General features: G+C 42.5%; 1 protein-coding gene across 7 annotated transcripts in view; it reads left to right on the plus strand.

The window, feature by feature from the left end:
• Positions 1-19,102, plus strand: part of ARHGEF28 (Rho guanine nucleotide exchange factor 28) — a 524,944-nt gene that overhangs the window by 436,838 nt on the left and 69,004 nt on the right. For all 7 annotated transcript variants that reach the window (XM_033929274.1, XM_033929277.1, XM_033929278.1 and 4 more), the window contains one exon: positions 13,336-13,518. In XM_033929274.1, coding sequence (XP_033785165.1) covers positions 13,336-13,518 — 183 coding nt within the window. The remainder of the gene's footprint in view (positions 1-13,335; positions 13,519-19,102) is intronic.

Genomic DNA, 19,102 nt, shown 5'->3' on the forward strand with positions numbered 1-19,102 from the left:
AAGTTTGAAGAATCTTTTCCTCTCTATTCTCTCTATGCCCTTCATGATCTTGTAAGTCTCTATCATATCCCCTCTAAGTCTCCTCTTCTCCAGGGAAATGAGACCCAGTTTCTCCAATCTCTCAGCGTATGAAAGGTTTTCCATCCCTTTTATCAGACGCGTCGCTCTCCTCTGAACCCTCTCGAGTAACGCCATATCCTTCTTAAGGTACGGCGACCAATATTGGACGCAGTACTCCAGATGCGGACGCACCATCACCCGATACAACGGAGGATAACTTCTTTCGTTCTGGTTGTAATACCCTTCTTGATTATGCCTAGCATTCTATTCTCTCTTTTAGCGGCTGCTGCGCACTGTGCTGTCGGCTTCATTGTCATGTCTACCATTACCCCCAAGTCCCTTTCTTGGGTACTCTCATTCAATAACATCCCTCCCATCGTATAGTTGTACCTCGGGTTTCTGCTTCCCACATGGAATACTTTACATTTCTCAATGTTGAACTTCATCTGCTATCTCGCCCATTCCCCTAGTTTGTTCAAGTCCCTTTGCAATTCTTCGCAGTCTGAGCTCCACTAAATAGTTTGGCATCGTCCACAAATTTTATTATCTCACACTTTGTCCATGTTTCTAGATCATTTATGAATATATTAAATAGCAGCGGCCCGAGCACCGAGCCCTATGGAACACCACTCGTGATCCTCCTCCAGTCCGAGTAGTGGCCCTTCACCCCTACCCTCTGTTTCCTACCCGCCAACCAGTTTCTGATCCATCTATGTACGTCTCCTTCCACCCCATGGTTTTTCAGTTTCCGGAGTAGATGTTCATGAGGCACATTGTCAAAGGCTTTTGGAAATCTAGGTATATGATGTCTATGAGGTCTCCTCTGTCCATCCGTTTGTTAATTCCTTCAAAAAAAGTGCAATAAGTTAGTTAGGCACGATCTCCCCTTGCAGAAACCATGTTGGCTGGTTATCAGAAGTTCGTTTCTTTCAAAATGTTCATTGATGTTTTCTTTTATCAGTGCTTCCGCCATTTTCCCCTTGAACCGAGGTCAGACTCACTGGTCTGTAGTTTCCCGGGTCACCTCTTGATCCCTTTTTAAAGATGGGCGTAACGTTGGCTATCTTCCAATCCTCCGGGATCATGCCTGTTTTCAGGGATAGGTTGCAAATTTGCCACAGTAGTTCTGCTATCTCCTCCTTTAATTCCTTCAGAACCCTTGGATGGATTCCATCCGGACCCGGGGATTTGTCAGTTTTTAGTTTTTCTATCTGCCTGCGCACATCTTCAAGGCTCACTTCCATGGATGTTAATTTTTCTGCTTGATTTCCATTGAAGAATTGCTCAGGTTCCGGTATGTTGGTTGTGTCTTCATATGTAAATACAGACGAAAAGAACATGTGGTGGGAGACTCGATCCTGAGAGAGGTGGACAGTCACATAGCAGGAGGCAGAGAGGACCGGCTGGTGACATGTCTCCCGGGGGCGAGGACAAAGGACATCTCCGACAGAATCGAGAGAATCCTGGAAGGAGCTGAGACGGAGGATAATCCACGTTGGAACCAATGACGTCAGCAGAAGGAACTACAACAGGACTACACTGACCGAGCAGCTTAAGATCCTGGGGAGGAAACTGAAGTTGAGGACAAGGAAGATAGCCTTCTCAGAGATCCTGCCAGTACCGAGGGCGGATGCAAGGGATGGTGCGAAGAGGAGGGTTTCCACTTTGTACGGAACTGGACAACCTTCCTGGGGAAAAACAAGCTCTACAGGAGGGACGGATTGCACCTGAGCACGGCGGGGACAAGGATGCTGGCACGAAACATCCAGACCAGCATAGACATGGCTTTAAACTGAGGACAAGGGGAAAGCCGATAGTCGATCTGACATCGACACATCAGAGCAGAGTATCAAACAAGGATACTGACCAGGGAATAGGCGATAGAGGGCTCGAGACTGAGTGGACATTTTTTGAAAAAAAAACCCAAGGATGCAATGCATGGGCCCAAGGAACTAATGAAGCTAAAGAGCGGAAAAAGGAGGAAACAGAAGGAGCCAGAGGGACATCCAAAAATGGGGAAGCAGACTGAGGACGAGATAGACACTCCACAGGAGGAAAATGAGGACGAAACAGACACACCACAGGAGGAGGATGAGCGGAACGAGGTTCGGGGACTGGCAGCCCATGAGGAGGTCGGCAGGAGCACCAAACCACGAGGAAAACCAACAGAGAAGGTAAACAACCGGGACTTAAACTGCCTATACACTAATGCTAGGAGCCTAAGAACTAAAATGGGAGAGCTAGAGGTTATAGCCAGTAAGGAGGACCTAGACATAATTGGAATCACAGAAACATGGTGGTCTGAAGACAACAAATGGGATGTGGTCCTACCTGGGTACAAACTCTATAGGAGGGACAGGACATACAAGAAAGGTGGAGGAATAGCGCTATATATAAAGGACACCATTCAGTCAAACAGGATGGAAACAACAGTAAGGGCGGATGGCTTAGAATCACTATGGGTTAAGCTGACAGGAGAAAATGGAGCAGACATAAAATTGGGACTGTACTATCGCCCACCAGGGCAACCGGAAGCAAATGACCAGGACCTGGAGGCTGAATTGAGGCAGGTATGCAAAGGCGGAAATGTGGTGGTATTGGGGGATTTCAACTACCCTGGAATAGACTGGAGCATTGGACACTCAAGTTGCACGAGAGAAACAAAATTCCTGGAGGCGGTGAGGCTCTGTTTCATGGAACAGCTAGTCACGGAACCAACACGAGGAGATGCAACTCTTGACCTAATCCTCACCGGGCTAGGAGGACCCGCAAAGGAGGTGATAGTACTAGTGCCACTAGGAAACAGCGATCACAACATGATCCAGTACAAGCTAAAAATAGGAACATCAAAGGTGAAAAGAACCAGAACGACAGCACTCAATTTCAGAAAAGGAAATTACGAGGAAATGAGGAAAATGGTGGGAAAGAAGCTCAGCAATAGCTCAGGGAAAATGGAGACCGTAGAGGAAGCATGGGCCCTACTCAAGGGCACAGTGCACGAAGCACAAAACCTGTATGTCCCCAGGTTTAGGAAAGGGTGCAAAAAAAATCGCACAAAAAACCCGGCGTGGATAACAAATGCAGTGAAAAAGGCGATAAGTGACAAGAAAACATCTTTCAGAAAATGGAAAAAGGACCAAGCAAAAGAAAACCAAAAGGAGCACAAAAGGCACCAAAAAGACTGTTACCGAATGGTCAGGAAAGCGAAAAGAGAATATGAGGAGAGACTGGCGGGGGAAGCAAGAAACTTCAAACCATTCTTCAGGTATGTGAAGGGGAAACAACCAGCCAGGGAGGAAGTGGGACCGTTGGACAATGGAGACAGGAAGGGAGTGGTAAAGGAGGAAAAAGAGATAGCTGACAGGTTAAACAAGTTCTTCTCGTCAGTCTTCACGAGAGAAGACACATCCAATATCCCAGAACCCGAGGAGATCATAAACGGAGTCCATGATGAAAAGCTGGTCCAACTAGAGGTAAGCAAAGAGGATGTCCTCAGACAGATAGACAGACTGAAGAGTGACAAATCACTAGGTCCAGACAGCATCCACCCAAAGGTACTAAAAGAGCTGAGAAACGAAATAGCAGAAACACTTCGCCAAATATGTAACCTATCCATAAAAACTGGGGAGATCCCAGAGGACTGGAAAATAGCAAATGTCACGCCCATCTTTTAAGAAGGGATCAAGGGGGGACCCGGGAAATTACAGGCCGGTGAGCTTGACCTCGGTCCCAGGAAAAATGATGGAAGCACTGGTCAAGGACACAATCTGCGAACACATAGAAAGCAAGGGACAACTGAAGACGAGCCAGCATGGCTTCTGCAAGGGAAGGTCATGCCTCACGAACTTACTGTACTTCTTTGAAGGAATAAACAGCCAGATGGATAAGGGGGAATCCATAGACATCATTTACCTTGACTTCCAAAAAGCCTTCGACAAGGTACCTCACGAACGGCTACTTAAGAAGCTGTGGAGCCACGGGGTTCAAGGGGATGTCCACCGATGGATGAAATACTGGCTGGCAGGCAGGAAACAGAGGGTTGGAGTAAAGGGCTATTACTCAGACTGGCAATGGGTCACGAGCGGAGTTCCGCAGGGGTCGGTGCTGGGACCGCTCCTGTTCAATATATTTATCAACGACCTGGAGACGGGGACGAAATGTGAGGTTATTAAATTTGCTGATGACACCAAACTCTGCAGCAGGGTTAGAAACACGGAAGACTGTGAAGACCTCTGCAAAGGGACCTAATGAGACTGGAAGATTGGGCAAAAAAGTGGCAAATGAGTTTTAACATAGAGAAATGCAAGGTCATGCATGTAGGGAAAAAGAACCCGATGTTCAGCTACAAAATGGGGGGGATCATTGCTAGGGGTGAGCAACCTTGAAAGAGATCTGGGGGTGATGGTGGACTCAACATTGAAAGCATCAGTACAGTGTGCGACAGCCTCAAGAAAGCGAACAGAATGTTGGGTATCATTAAAAAGGGTATCACAACCAGAACGAAGGAAGTCATCATGCAACTCAACTTCAGTGCCAAAAAATGCAAAGTCATACACCTGGGCAGCCAAAATCCATGCAAGACTTACACCCTAAATGGCAAGATCCTAACAAGAACTGGAGCAGAACGTGACCTAGGGGTGATCGTCAGTGAGGACATGAAGGCTGCCAATCAAGTGGAGCAAGCTTCCTCCAAAGCAAGGCAAATCATAGGTTGCATACGCAGGAGTTTCGTCAGCCGTAAGCCTGAAGTCATTATGCCATTGTATAGATCCATGGTGAGACCACACCTGGAGTACTGTGTGCAATTCTGGAGGCCGCATTACATAAAGGATGTGCTGAGACTAGAGTCGGTCCAGAGAATGGCCACCCGGATGATCGCGGGTCTCAAGGATCTCCCGTACGAGGAAAGGCTGGATAAATTACAGCTCTACTCACTCGAGGAACGCAGAGAGAGGGGAGACATGATCGAGACGTTCAAGTATCTCACGGGCCGCATCGAAGTGGAAGAAGATATCTTCCTTCTCAAGGGTCCCACAGCAACCAGGGGGCACCCGTGGAAAATCAGGGCTGCCATCAGAAATTTCTGGGCCCCTTACTGAGCAATCCTATTGGGCCCCCCAAGCACCCCTTCCCCCCCGATGCCCCCCCCTTCTTCCATGGGCCGAATACACACATACTTTTCTGCTAATGCTCCACCTAAGCCAGTCCCGTAAAATATTCTCACTTCCATTGGGTGATTTGGCATAGAGGAGATATTCATAAAAAGAACGTCCGTCAAGATCTTTACTCATAGACTGTGCCATTTGCTTTAAATCATCTTCCATCATTAATCCAAATTGCACAATTCTTTCTCTGTCTTTGTCCTGAATGGCATCTGGCCACATTGCTGGATCCTTCCAGTCAACAAATTTATGAGCAGGCGCGAAGAACGCATTTTTAAACAAATGTAGTTTATCCTTGTACTCCTTATGTAATTTTAATCATCTATGGATATGTTTGTATGTTTATTGTTCAAATGGTTTTATTTATTTCCCCAAATTTATTTTTGTTATACGCATTGAAAATATTTGATATTGCGTTTAAATCAAAATCTCAATAAACTTGAAACTTGAAACGAGTGCCTGTGAGATTGTGGGAGGGTTAAATACTCAAAACTTAGAAGAATAACAATTTACTTAAAGTTTTTGCTATGCCAGCTTTCTGGTATCTTTACATACAGTGGCGTACGTAGCATATGTAACACCCGGGGCCCATCATTTTTTGGCACCCCCCCCATCTGTAAGAAAAACATGATTTTTAGTAACAAACCACACGTCACACATGAGTACCTAGGAAAAGGCAGCATCTTACATATTGCAGTGAGCAGTACATCAATACACCAATTGTAAAACTAAACAAGCCAGACCAATCAATCCTACACCGTCAATCCTAACAGAAAACCATGTCTTTCGAACACACAGAACACAGAAAACACCTTCGCCTAGTATGGAATATGTCATCACAAACTAACCCCTCACCCTTTTACAAAACTGTAGTGTGGATTTTAGCCACAGTGGTAACAGCCCTGACGCTCATAGAATTCTGAGCATCAGAGCTGCTACCACCACGGCTGGCACTAAAAAACGCTCCACAGTTTTGTAAAAGGGGGGATAAAATAGAAATACACAGTTTCAACACTCTAGCTCAGAGGTGCCCAAACTTTTTGAGCTTGTGAGCTACTTTAAAATGACCAAGTCAAAATGATCTACCAACAATAAAATTAAAAAACACAAAGCACAGTATACGCTGAGAAAATGTTAATTATCATCCCTATTCTGGATTTTTTTCAGAGGTCAAGGCAGATGACTCTATGCATTGTCACCTCAGTAACAACCAGTGTTCCCTCTAAGCGGGCGGGTGTTGTGAGCAAACTTTTTTCACCGTGAGCCAAAAATATCGGGCGCCAGCAAGTTATGAGCCAACTCGCCCGATTCTCCTCTCGCCGCCCTGCCATCTGCCGTACGCCTCTTCCGATCGTGCGCTGTGACGAGAAACGTGTGCGCTGCGATGTAATATTTTGTGCGCCAGCGCACGCCAGCGCAGCTTAGCGGGAACACTGGTTCAAATGGTTTTATTTATTTCCCCAAATTTATTTTTGTTATACGCATTGAAAATATTTGATATTGCGTTTAAATCAAAATCTCAATAAACTTGAAACGAGTGCCCGTGAGATTGTGGGAGGATTAAATACTCAAAACTTAGAAGTTTTTGCTACGCCAGCTTTCTGGTATCTTTACATACAGTGGCGTACCTAGCATATGTAACATCCGGGGCCCATCATTTTTTGGCACCCCCCCCCATCTGTAAGAAAAACATGATTTTTAGTAACAAACCACACGTCACACATGAGTACCTAGGAAAAGGCAGCATCTTACATATTGCAGTGAGCAGTACATCAATACACCCATTGTAAAACTAAACAAGCCAGACCAGCACAGATCAATCCTACACCGTCAATCCTAACAGAAAACCATGTCTTTCGAACACACAGAACACAGAAAACACCTTCGCCTAGTAAGGAATATGTAATCACAAACTAACCCCTCCCTCTTTTACAAAACTGTAGTGTGGATTTTAGCTACGGAGGTAACAGCTCTGATGCTCATAAAATTCTGAGCATCAGAGCTGCTACCACCAAGGCTGGTGCTAAAAACGCTTCACAGTTTTGTAAAAGGGGGGATAAAATAAAAATACATAGACAAAGGTTAAATTGAACCAGCAAGAAGCTGGACTCTGCATACAATGCTTCACAGAAACAGTGACACATGTCTCCTAAAGCAATAAATAAATAGAAATTTTTTTCTACCTTTGTCTTCTGTGGTTTCTCCTTTCCTCATCTTCTTGTAACTCTCTTCCTTCCATCCACTGTCTGCCGTCTCTCTTCCCCTATATGGCATCTTCTCTCCTTCTATGCCCCTTCCAGAAACTGTATGCCTCCCCCTTCCATCTCTCCTTTCACCCCATTGGTCTGGCATCTCTCTCCTCGCCTTCCCTCTCCCACACCTCTCCTCATAGTCTGGTATCTCCCCTTCCCTGATTCTCTGGCATCTCTCTCCTTTCCTTTTCTTCCATCTTTCGCTCCCCCTCCATGCTCTCACATCTCCCCCTTCCTTTTCCCTTAGACTGGCATACCTTCCTCCTACGCTCCAAGCCCTGGCATCTCCTTTAATTCCCTCCCTCATCTTCCTTCTCCCTCCAGCTGGGTACCGCAACACTCTTCCCTGCAGCTCTGCACTTCCCCACAATTGCCATGCTTCGGTTCCTCTTCTTCCTTCCTTCCTCCCCCCCCCCCCGCGGGATCCTGCGGCACCATCAACTCTTACTCCCTCTAATGTCGGCCCTGCAGCTCCAGACTTCCTCGCACCTTCTCCCCTCCCCCTTTGGATCGCTATTATTTTAAATGTTATAGCCGCGGAGCTGTATCCATCAGTGGAGATGTCTAACCTCGGCCTGCCCCGGAACTCTTACTGCAGCAGCCGCCCGTCTAGGCAGGAACAGGAAGTCACTGTTGCAGTAAGAGTTCCGGGGCAGGCCGAGGTTAGACATCTCCACTGATGGATACAGCTCCGCGGCTATAACATTTAAAATAATAGCGATCCAAAGGGGGAGGGGAGAAGGTGCGAGGAAGTCTGGAGCTGCAGGGCCGACATTAGAGGGAGTAAGAGTTGATGGTGCCGCAGGGTCCCGCGGGGGGGGGGGGGAGGAAGGAAGGAAGAAGAGGAACCGAAGCATGGCAATTGTGGGGAAGTGCAATCCCCCCAATGCGTCCCCTTACCTTACCGACGCGTGTGTGCGCTGTGAAGAGAAACTTTGCGCTGCGATGTAATATTTTGTGCGTGAGCGCAGGCCAACGCAGCTTAGCGGGAACACTGGTAACAACCATACAAAAATAGACAAATATACCCTCCATCCTTTTTATTAAACCACAAAAGCAGTTTTTAGCGCAGGGAGCTGCGCTGAATGCCCAGCGCTGCTCTTTACGCTCATAGGCTCCCTGCGCTAAAAACCACTATTGCGGTTTAGTAAAAGGGGACCATATTGTAAAATATAGACAGCAGATATAAATTCAGAACTGTGCATAGTAAGTGAAGGGAAGTTTTCATCTCTGGGAATTTACCTAGTTAACTATTAAGTTATTTGGGCAAATTCCTTTGAAAACTGTGGTAATACTGCCTCCACTTTGCTAAATTTAAAATAAAATCATTTTTCCTACCTTGTCTGGTGATTTCATGAGTCTCTGGTTGCACTTTCTTCTTCTGACTGTGCATCCAATCTTTCTTCCCTTCTATCAGCCTGTATGCTTTCTCTCCTCCACACCTCATTCCCTCCCCCAACTTTTTCTTCCTCTCTCCCTGACCTTTCTTTCTTTTTTTTTGTTTCTCTTCTTTCCTTCTGTTTCCCTGCCTGCCCCCTTTCTTTCTTTCTTTCTCCCTGCCGTTCCCCAAGCCACTGCCACTGCTGCTGCCATCGGGGAACAGGACCCACCAATGGATAACAGGCCCCAAAGCCGACGCCGACGCATGCTCTCCTTGCTTCGGGCCGATCAGTCTTCCTCTCCACGACGTCAATTCTGCCATCGGAGAGGAAGTTCCGCCCAGCCAGGCAGTGATTGGCTGGCCCGAACTTCCTCTCCGACTGCAGAATTGACGTCAGGGAGAGGAAGATTGATCGGCCCGATAGATTAGATCGTCAAGACAAAGTGAGTCCTGGGTGATCGACTCACTTTGCCTTGGTGAGCTACTGGCGCCCCTGCCTTAGAACACTGCCTAGGACCCTGGGGGAGCCCAGGCCCCCTGTCAGCACCGGGCCTCTGAATGCAGGACTGGTAGTACTGCCCTGATGGCGGCCCTGCCCCTGCTAAGACCCATCACCCACAAAACTGGCCCCTCCCCTTTCCTTCCCCACTTTACAAAAAATTGGCAAGAGAGATGTCCACTCGCTCCTGGCACCGGATGCCTCCTAGCCCCTCCTCCAAACCATCCCCCAAACCCCCAATCCATCCCTGTACCTCTACATTAAGATGACAGCAGGAGGGATGCCCAGTCCCTCCTGCTCACAGGCACTCCACTCTAAAATGGCAGGCCTTCCCCTTCCTGGTGCATCCTGGGATGTACTGGGAAGGACCTAAGGCCCTGATTGGCTCAGACAATTGGAGAGTTTTGTGCATCCAGCCCTGAGTTTTCTAAAATCATAGAAACATAATGGCAGATAAAGGCCAAATGGCCCATCCATTGTGCCCATCCACTATCTTCTCTCCCTAAGAGATTCCACTTGCCTGTCCCATGTTTTCTTGAACTCAGACAGCCTTTGTCTCCACCACCTCTACCAGGAAACTATTCCATACATCTATAACCCTTTCTGTAAAAAAAAGTATTTCCTTAAATTACTCCTGAGCCTAGGACCTCTGAACTTCGTCCTATGCCCTCTCATTCCACAGCTTCCTTTCTAATGAAAGAGACTCACCTCATGTGCATTTATGCCACGTAGATATTTAAATATCTCTATCATATCTCCCCTCTCCCACCTTTCCTCTAAAGTATGCATATTGAGATCTTTAAGTCTGTTCCCATATGCCTTATGATAAAGACCACCAACCTTTTTAGTAGACTTTCTCTGGACTGACTCCATCCTGTTTATATCTTTTTGAAGGTGCGATCTCCAGAATTGTACACAATATTCTAAATAAGGTCTTACCAAAGTCTTATATAGGGGCATCAATATCTCCTTTTTCCTGCTGGCCATTCCTCTCCCTATGCACCCTAGCATCCTTCTAGCTTTCACCATTGCTTTTTCAACCTGTTTTGTCCACCTTAAGATTATCACATACTATCACTCCCAAGTCCCGTCCAATTCTCAAAGATATTAATGCTAGTAGTACAGATCCAACAAACTATAGACCCATATCTAATCTCCCTTTTCTAGCCAAATTAACAGAAAAGATAGTTTATACCCAAATATTAGATTTTGTGGAAAAAACAAATGTTCTCCACCCTAATCAAACAGGTTTTAGAGAACATCACAGCACAGAATTATCACTAGTTGGTTTAACTACATCCATTCATTATTTTCTCGACCATCACAAAACTACTTTATTAATTTCACTAGATCTTTCCGCAGCATTTGATACAATTGATCATAAACTTCTTATAAACCGACTTCAATCTATTGGGATCACGGATCAAATTCTTTCTTGGTTTAATTCTTATTTTACAGATCGCTCTTCATCTGTTTTCTTTAAAGAATCTATATCTAATCCTATTTCATTCACTTTCGGTGTTCCTCAAGGGTCTATTCTTTCTCCTCTACTATTTAATATCTTTCTAGCACCACTCCTTACATTGTGCCAATCTATAGGTTTTCAAGTTTTCGGATACGCTGACGATATTCAGCTGTTACACCCTGTAGATATGGATAATATTTCAGATATACATGAGATTAGTAAGAAACTTGATCAAGTTCAGGATTGGCTGAATACTAATAAACTGGCCCTTAATATAAAAAAAACAAATTTGATGATTTTTCCTTGGAAGGATAATCCCACACTTGTCACTCCTATTACTATAAGAAATATTCCTTTACAGATAGTCAATAAAACGAAAATATTAGGAGTAATTATTGATTCCAAATTAAACTTTCATGACCATATAAGTTATATTGTTAAAACTTCATTTTACAGATTACGACAAATTAGATCCATTTCAAAATTTCTGAATGCACAATCTTTAAACATTCTTATCCACTCATTAATCATATCAAAAATAGATTATTGTAATTCTCTCTTTAGAGGTATTGCTTTAAATGAAATCAAACGTTTACAAATTATACAGAATGTCTCTATAAAACTCATTACAAAATCTAAAAAATTTGATCATGTTACTCCCCTACTTGAAAAAGCACATTGGCTACCTGTCATCCATAGAATAACTTATAAAATCTGTTTACTTACATTTAAAACACTATTATATAAGACTCCTGCTTTTATTCATAAACTTTTAATACCTTACCATCCTACTAGAACATTAAGATCTACTGATCAAAATTTATTAACAATACCTTCATTGAAATTGATCAACACAAGGCGACAATTTATATTTTCCATAACAGCCCCTCAAACCTGGAATGCTCTTCCAATTTTTATACGGAACGAACAAGATTTAGTAAAATTTAAATCATTATTAAAAACATTTCTTTTTAATGATGCTTTTAATTCCTGATTTAATGATGCTTTTAATTCCTGATTTAATGATGCTTTTAATTCCTGACTTTTTAGTTATTATTTTTCCTAATGTGTTTTCCTATGTTTAATCTTTTATATAACGATTGTATTTCACAACCCTATTTTTACCCAATGTAGTTTAATAAGTTTTAACCCCTGTAAGAATTGTAAATCCCTATGTTTGGTTTGTCTGTTTGTTTGCTCTCTTTTAACTAAATTTGGATTTGTACATCGCTTTGAATTAGAGAAAGCGATTAATCAAGAATAAATAAAAAACTTGAAACTTGAACTCTTTCATGCACAAAAGTTCTTCACCCTCTAAACTGTACTATTCCCTTGGGTTTTTTTGCAGCCCAAATGCATCTGAAAGACATGAACAAACAGTGTTTACCCCTTCTAAAATGACTTCCTCATTAACCCCGAATGATTGTCACTATGGTAGAATGCTGTGTATGTCCCTTATATAATGCTATTATGTATCATTATTAGAAAAAGCATTGAAATGTGTTTTGAAATTAGATGAGTCAGCCAGCCAAGTGTGGGTACATTCAGACAATTTATTCATCTGCAGTTACCTTGGGATTGCTATTATGTGGTGGCTTGCCTTGGGGGTTTTATTTTCTCCCTTTGGATGTTCCAAGGCTCTAATAGACCTTATACTCTCAGTGGACTGTTTGTGAAGGCTTTTTTGAGTTGAAATTTTATATTTCAACTGGATTTGAAGATTTCTGATGTTTATCACCATTTTTAAGAGTGTTGTTTTTTTAACAACTGAACTATGTATGTTTATTTATTTATTTATTTTAAAAATTTATATACCGTTTAAACCTAAACGGTTTACATATCGTTACATACATAATTCAGTAAAATAAATAAAATCAAACATTAACATATAATCATCAGAAAATCACATAAAGTGCCCATCAAAGTAACAATAGCAAGGATCAGTTCTTAGAAAAATGCATTAACAAATAACTGCGTTTTTAATAGTGTTCTGAAATTACCCTTGTCATAACATTTTCGTAATTGACAGACAAGTGAGTTCCACAATTTGACCCCCACACAGCAAAAGGCCATTTTACTGGTCTCAGCATATTTTGGATTAGCATTTGTTTTAATAACGCTGAGTTTGTTTAACATTTTATTCTTGTTACTATGGAAACCATAAAGGGTAACATATGGGATATAAATTTTTAAATAAAAAAAAAATATTCATTATTTCTAATTAATGGGTCAATTCAATTTGGCCTGTGGTGCAATTGGCTTTAGTCATAGCAGTGCCAAATGTGGACACCATAAGGACAGCAGTAAACTGAGATGGATTTGGGAAGAGGCTGGAAGGTGGGGTTAAGAATGAGAGAAAGTGAGACCCCCCCCCCCTCCAAATCCTTAGGGCCCTTCCTGACACAGTTCTCTTTTAAATGTGCAATTTATTTGAAGTTCATACATATGGTTTGCATAGTTGATTTACACAATAAGACTGTCATTACCGACCTGCTGAGTCCCGCTCTTCTCCACAGAATGTCTGCGTAACCAGGATTATCAGCTGTGTAATTATTTGGAGGAGAAGCTGCATATTTTTGCAGAACTTGCTGGGATGAATGGCAGGGAGGAGGTGCATCTAGAACCGCATTTACTAATCAAACCAGACACGGGAGAAATCCCCCAAGCTACATCACTGCTGACAGCCGCACTCAGGGAAGGTACGTTCACATCATCTGTAGAAAAAGGTAGTACAGTAATGAGGCTGATGCTTGAATTTTTAACTAGAGCCTGCAGGTGCCTCATTTATATGTATGAATGCAAATTTATACAAATAGAAATCAAGCTTTTCTTTCAAATGTATTTTTCTTGTCTAGAAAATTGAGGAGAAACAAGATATAATTATTAGAAACTGAAACTGAGTCAATATCTTCCATCTTAGGATGCTTACAACTTTCCCTACTTAAATTTGCTTCGCTTTGCTGTTTAGATGTTAACAGATATAAAAATATTAGAAGAGGTGCCAATTCAGGTCAACGTTTGCTAGTGACAACTAAGCTATTTCATCACCTGCCTCATTTCTTAAACTGCAAGCAATAAAGTGCATTTAAGTTCAAGTTTACATAATATTGTGGCTCAATGTGTTAAATCCATATAAAGTATATCCAGTATGTCAATAATTGTACTTATCTTGGTTTTAATGATATACAAACTGCTGCTCTGCAAATGCCTTTGAAGATTTGTTTCAGCATTTTGAACGTCTCTATCATGTCCCCTCGCAGCCTCCTCTTCTCAAGGGAGAACAGTCCCAGGAACGACTCAAGAAACTGGGACTGTTCTCCCTTGAGAAGAGGAGGCTGCGAGGGGACATGATAGAGACGTTCAAAATACTGAAAGACATCGATAAAATAGAGCAGAAAAACAAATTATTTACTCTGTCCAACGTGACACGGACAAGAGGACATGGTTTAAAGCTAAGGGGGGACAAGTCCAGGACAAGTGTCAGGAGGTTCTGCTTTACGCAGCGAGTGGTGAACGCCTGGAATGCTCTTCCACAGGAGGTTATTAAGGAATCCACTGTGCTAGGATTCAAAGGCAAATTAGATGCACATCTCCTTACGAGAGGCATAGAGGGATATGGGTGGTAAAACTACATCAGGTGTATACCTGACTGGGCCTCCGCGTGTGCGGATCGCCGGACTCGATGGACCATGGGTCTGATCCGGAGATGGCAGTTCTTATGTTCTTATGTTCTTATAGTGACGCCGGTGATGCTGCCAATTTTATTTTTAAAGAGGAGGTTTTAAAAATCTTTTAACAACTGAATGAACTCCATAGCATGCTTTGCCTGAAAAGCCTGAATGACAGCTCTCTGGCACTTTAGCTGCTGTCATCTTAAATGCAGATGCTTCGTTAGAGGCTAACTGCAGAGGGATGGTGAGCGGAAGAGCAGCAGCATCGCCTTTTGTCTATTTGGAACTGCCTCCTTTTGGACAGCACTGAGCCTGTCTCCAAAAAGAGGCAGCTCCAAATGGCAATTTTATTTTTAAGTCTCATCCCTGACACAATCATCCAATATTTTTTCACACAACATGTAATTAAACTCTGAAATTCATTGCCAGAGAATGTGGTGAAATCAATTAGCTTAGTGGTGTTTAAAAAAGGTTTGGATAATTTCCTAAAGGAGAAGTCCAAAAGCCATTATTGAAATGGCTTGGGGGTAAATCTACTGCTTATTCTTAGGATAAGCAGCATAAAATATGTTTTATTACTTGGGATCTAGGTAGGTACATGGGACCTGGGTTAGCCACTGTTGGAAACAGGATACTGGACTTGATGGACCTTCAGTCTGTCCTAGTATGGCAATTCTTATGTTCGAATAAAATACACCTGTAATTATATTGAATTTGTTGTAAATTGGGTGTTGCTGATATTTTACTTCTGAGTTTTATTAATAAATTTATGGTTACAATTAAATTATAAATTACATACTATATAGGGCAGGTAGTTTTTTCTCTGTTGTTACTTTGGGCTTGCCTTGTTTGTTCATTTATTTATTTATTCAAATTATGTACATTTTAGGATGTGCCAAGGCCCTATTAGAACTTGTGCTCTCAGTGGTCTTGTGTCACTCAGATTACAAGACACTGTTCTAATGGATGGGCCAATTCAAACTGACAAAAGAAATCCCTCTTCTGATTCCTCCTGTTCAAATTGTTCTCGCCACAGATGCTTTTGAACTGAGCTAGCAAGCTTATATGGATGGATTTTACATTCGTGGTCTATGGTCTGCTCAGGAGATACATCATCAAATAAATATCCTGAAGCTCAGGACAATATGAAACATCCTAAAAGCTTTCAGAGATTGGTTAATCAACAAAATGGTTCTGGTGCAGTCAACCAAGTATCCATGTACTATATCAACAAACAGGAATGGGATCTTACCTCCTTGTTAGGAGGTTTTTCTTTATTTATTTCAAAAATTTCTTACTCGCACATCCTGCAATTCTGAGCATGTTACAGAAAACATACATAATGCAAACATAGACAATCACTAACATCTCACATAACCAGTAATCCTAAAATCAGTTTCATAAATAAAACCAGCAAAACCTCAAATTCATCATTCACATTTGCACGAGTAGTATCACTCAAACAATACTGTTTTGATCAGTTTCCAAAATTTTAATAAAGATGAAGCCTTTTTGACTTCAGGCGACAAGGCGTTCCATCACTAGGCACCTTGCAGAGCAATCATTGAGCGACGATGACACACTAGTCTCACGTGCTTTGGAGGTGGAGCCTCCAAGAAATGTTGTTCACCAGATCGCAATGTATGACTTGGCAAATATTGATGAAAAAGATTACTCATCCCTGCTGGCTGCTTACTCTGTCTCAGCTTGTACATCGTACAAAGTACTTTAAATTCACTTCGAGCAGCTAGTGTCAGGATGTGGAACTGGGTCATCTCTCTCACAAGATGACTCTGAGCCACATGCATGTCAGGGGAAGATAGACAAGCTGCATTGTGCTCTCCAATTAGACTTGAAAGCAGTTCTAGAATTATCTTTCACAAACACATTTCTTTGCATCTCATCAGAACAGTATTTCAGTTCTGCTCAAGGATACAGCTCAATAGCATGATGGCCTTGGATGCCTGTTTCCTGGATTGGGGTGAGGTGGGGTTTATTATGAATATATTCTAATTCTGCTGATAAGGAAAATGCTCTTAAAATTCAAACAGATTCAGAAAACTATTGGATCAATATTGAGCCTACAGAGCTTTCACTGACTAATCTAGACCCAAATATTTTATTTATTTCATTTTCTATACCAGGGGAGCTCAGAACGGTTTACATGAATTTATTCAGGTCCTCAAGCTTTTTTCCCTGTCTGTCCTGGCGGGTTCATGATCTATCTAATGTACCTGGGGCAATGGGGGGATTAAGTGACTTGCCCAGGAACAGCATGGGTTTGAACCCACAACCTGAGGGTGCTGAGGCTGTAGCTTTAACCACTGCACCACGGCTGATATTCAGTGTTTTGCTCCTACAGCTAACTAAAGATAGGACTACTATTCAAGCATCCTACATGCCTTGTTAGCTTTGTGGGCATCAACACTGAATCCTGCCATTGCCTGCAGAATTCCTGGTTCCACACAGATTCCACCTCTGGTTAAGTGCCACTAAATATTCCTTCCTGATCCACCCAGCCAGAAAGGCTGAAATCATCTTGAATATCAAGCCCTATAATAGCTCACTAATGGCCAAGGCAGGTCTGGTACCCTTTCCTTCCATAGTTATTTTTAAGGAAGCCAATCAGTCTGAGGGTTCCCCAGTGCTGATTACAGAGCCGCAGATAACAGTATTGTATTCCAACTTCATTTCCCTCTCCCTCACAGCCTGGATGTGCAGGTGGTAACATTGATTGAATCTGACAACCTATCACAGGTGCTTCTGATCTCTAGGAGAGAGTCCATTAAAAGGTTTTATGGCTTTGAGTGGAAGAGCTTTGCTCTTTGGTATTGTAGAAAGGCCCTAAATTCTATTTTTTTTCTGTCAAAAAACAAAAGCTGCTTGAATACCTTAAACCTCTGAATCAGGTTTAAAAACTAGCTCAATTACCCCTGCTTTAACAAAAATGCAAAAGCAGTTTATAGCGCTGGTTGTTCCTATGAGTGTCTGGAGCAGCACAGAACATTCAACGCGCCAAAATGTGCTCAATTCCCCCAGTATTTTACAAATATCCCTACATGGATGCTGGCAAACACATTTATATTTGCCATCATGTACTAGGGCAACAGCAATTTTAATAAACAGAAATGTTCACAAAATAGCATGGTCCCACAGGGCTTTACCTGTGTAAGGACTATCAACTGCAGGTCACACCCTAGATTTAGTACTTACACGTCATTCTTCCTCAGTTAAATTATCAGATCTTAATGTCATTCCTGTGTCTTGGTCAGGCCACTGTCTTTTCTCTTTCACTTAGAAATTTCTTCTCACTCTGCCACTCCTGTCTTCTCATGCTACTGGACAAGATGTCTTCATCTCATAGATCCTGTTATGCTACTCACTTTTGCTGTTTCCTACTGACTTTCAGTTCTTATCTATTAACCACCAACTACAACATTGGAACTCATTGCTACACAGTACCTTAAACTCTGTTGCTCCCTTATGCTTCTATGAACATCACAAGTCCAGAAGTCAAACATGGTACCTCCATGGACTATTGCTGTTCTTAGGCGCCATCGACTTGTGATCAAGTTCTAGTGACTTGATGAATTGCGGATCTAAAAAGAAATTGGTATTGTGCTGGTCCGGAAAGGTCCTCCAGCATCATTTCCCTGGTTGTTTTCAACATGTCCAGCCATCTGATTACAGGTCACCCTCTTAGCCTGGTTCCTTTGATCTTCCCAAACATGATGTCCTTCTCCAGTGATCTCTCTCTTCTGATGGTGTGACAAAAATAAGACAGTCGTAACTCCATCATTTCGGCTTCGAGTGACATAGCCAGTTTGATCTCTTCCAGAATCGATTTGTTAGTTCTTCTGGTGGTCCATGGCATGCTTAAAATCCTTCTTCAGCACCAAAGCTCAAATGAGTCAATCCTCTTTCTGTCTTGTTTCCGTAGCGTCCAGCTTTCGCATCCATAATTGACCATTGAGAAAATGAGTGCATGGACAAGTCTGATCTTCATATGGAGTGTTACCTCCTTGCCTTTGAATACTTTGTTGAGAGCCTTCATTGAAGAATGACAAAGTGCTATTCTGTGGAGTATTTCCTCCCTGCTAGTTGCTTCTTTGTATACAAAAGAGCCCAGGAGATTGAAATCCTTTACAACTTCTATTTTATCACCTTCAGGCTCAAAATCTTCATCATTTTCCATGTTCATGATATTCGTCTTGTCTATGTTCAGTTCTAATCCCATATTATGACTTTCAGTGTTGAATTTTCTCAGTAGATACAGCATGTCTTTGCTGTTGAGGATGAGCGTTGCATCATCTGCATTGCACAGGTTGTTTATATTTCAGCCACCAACTTTGAAACTGATGCTCTCTTCTCCCAAATTTGCTTTTTTGAAGATGGTTTCACCGTATAGGTTGAACAGGTAAGGTGACGAGATGCATCCTTTTCTGACACCACACTTTATTGGAAACCAATCAGTGTTGGCGTATTCCGTTCTCACCGCAGCTTTTTGATTTTCACATAGGCTATCAGCTGAGTTGTGTTTGGGTATTCCCATTTGCACTAGAGTTCTCCATAGTTTATTGTGATCCACACAGTCAAAAGCTTTGCTGTAGTC

This window comes from Geotrypetes seraphini, chromosome 1, assembly GCF_902459505.1.
Source record: "Geotrypetes seraphini chromosome 1, aGeoSer1.1, whole genome shotgun sequence".
NCBI classification, from domain to species: Eukaryota; Metazoa; Chordata; class Amphibia; order Gymnophiona; family Dermophiidae; genus Geotrypetes; species Geotrypetes seraphini.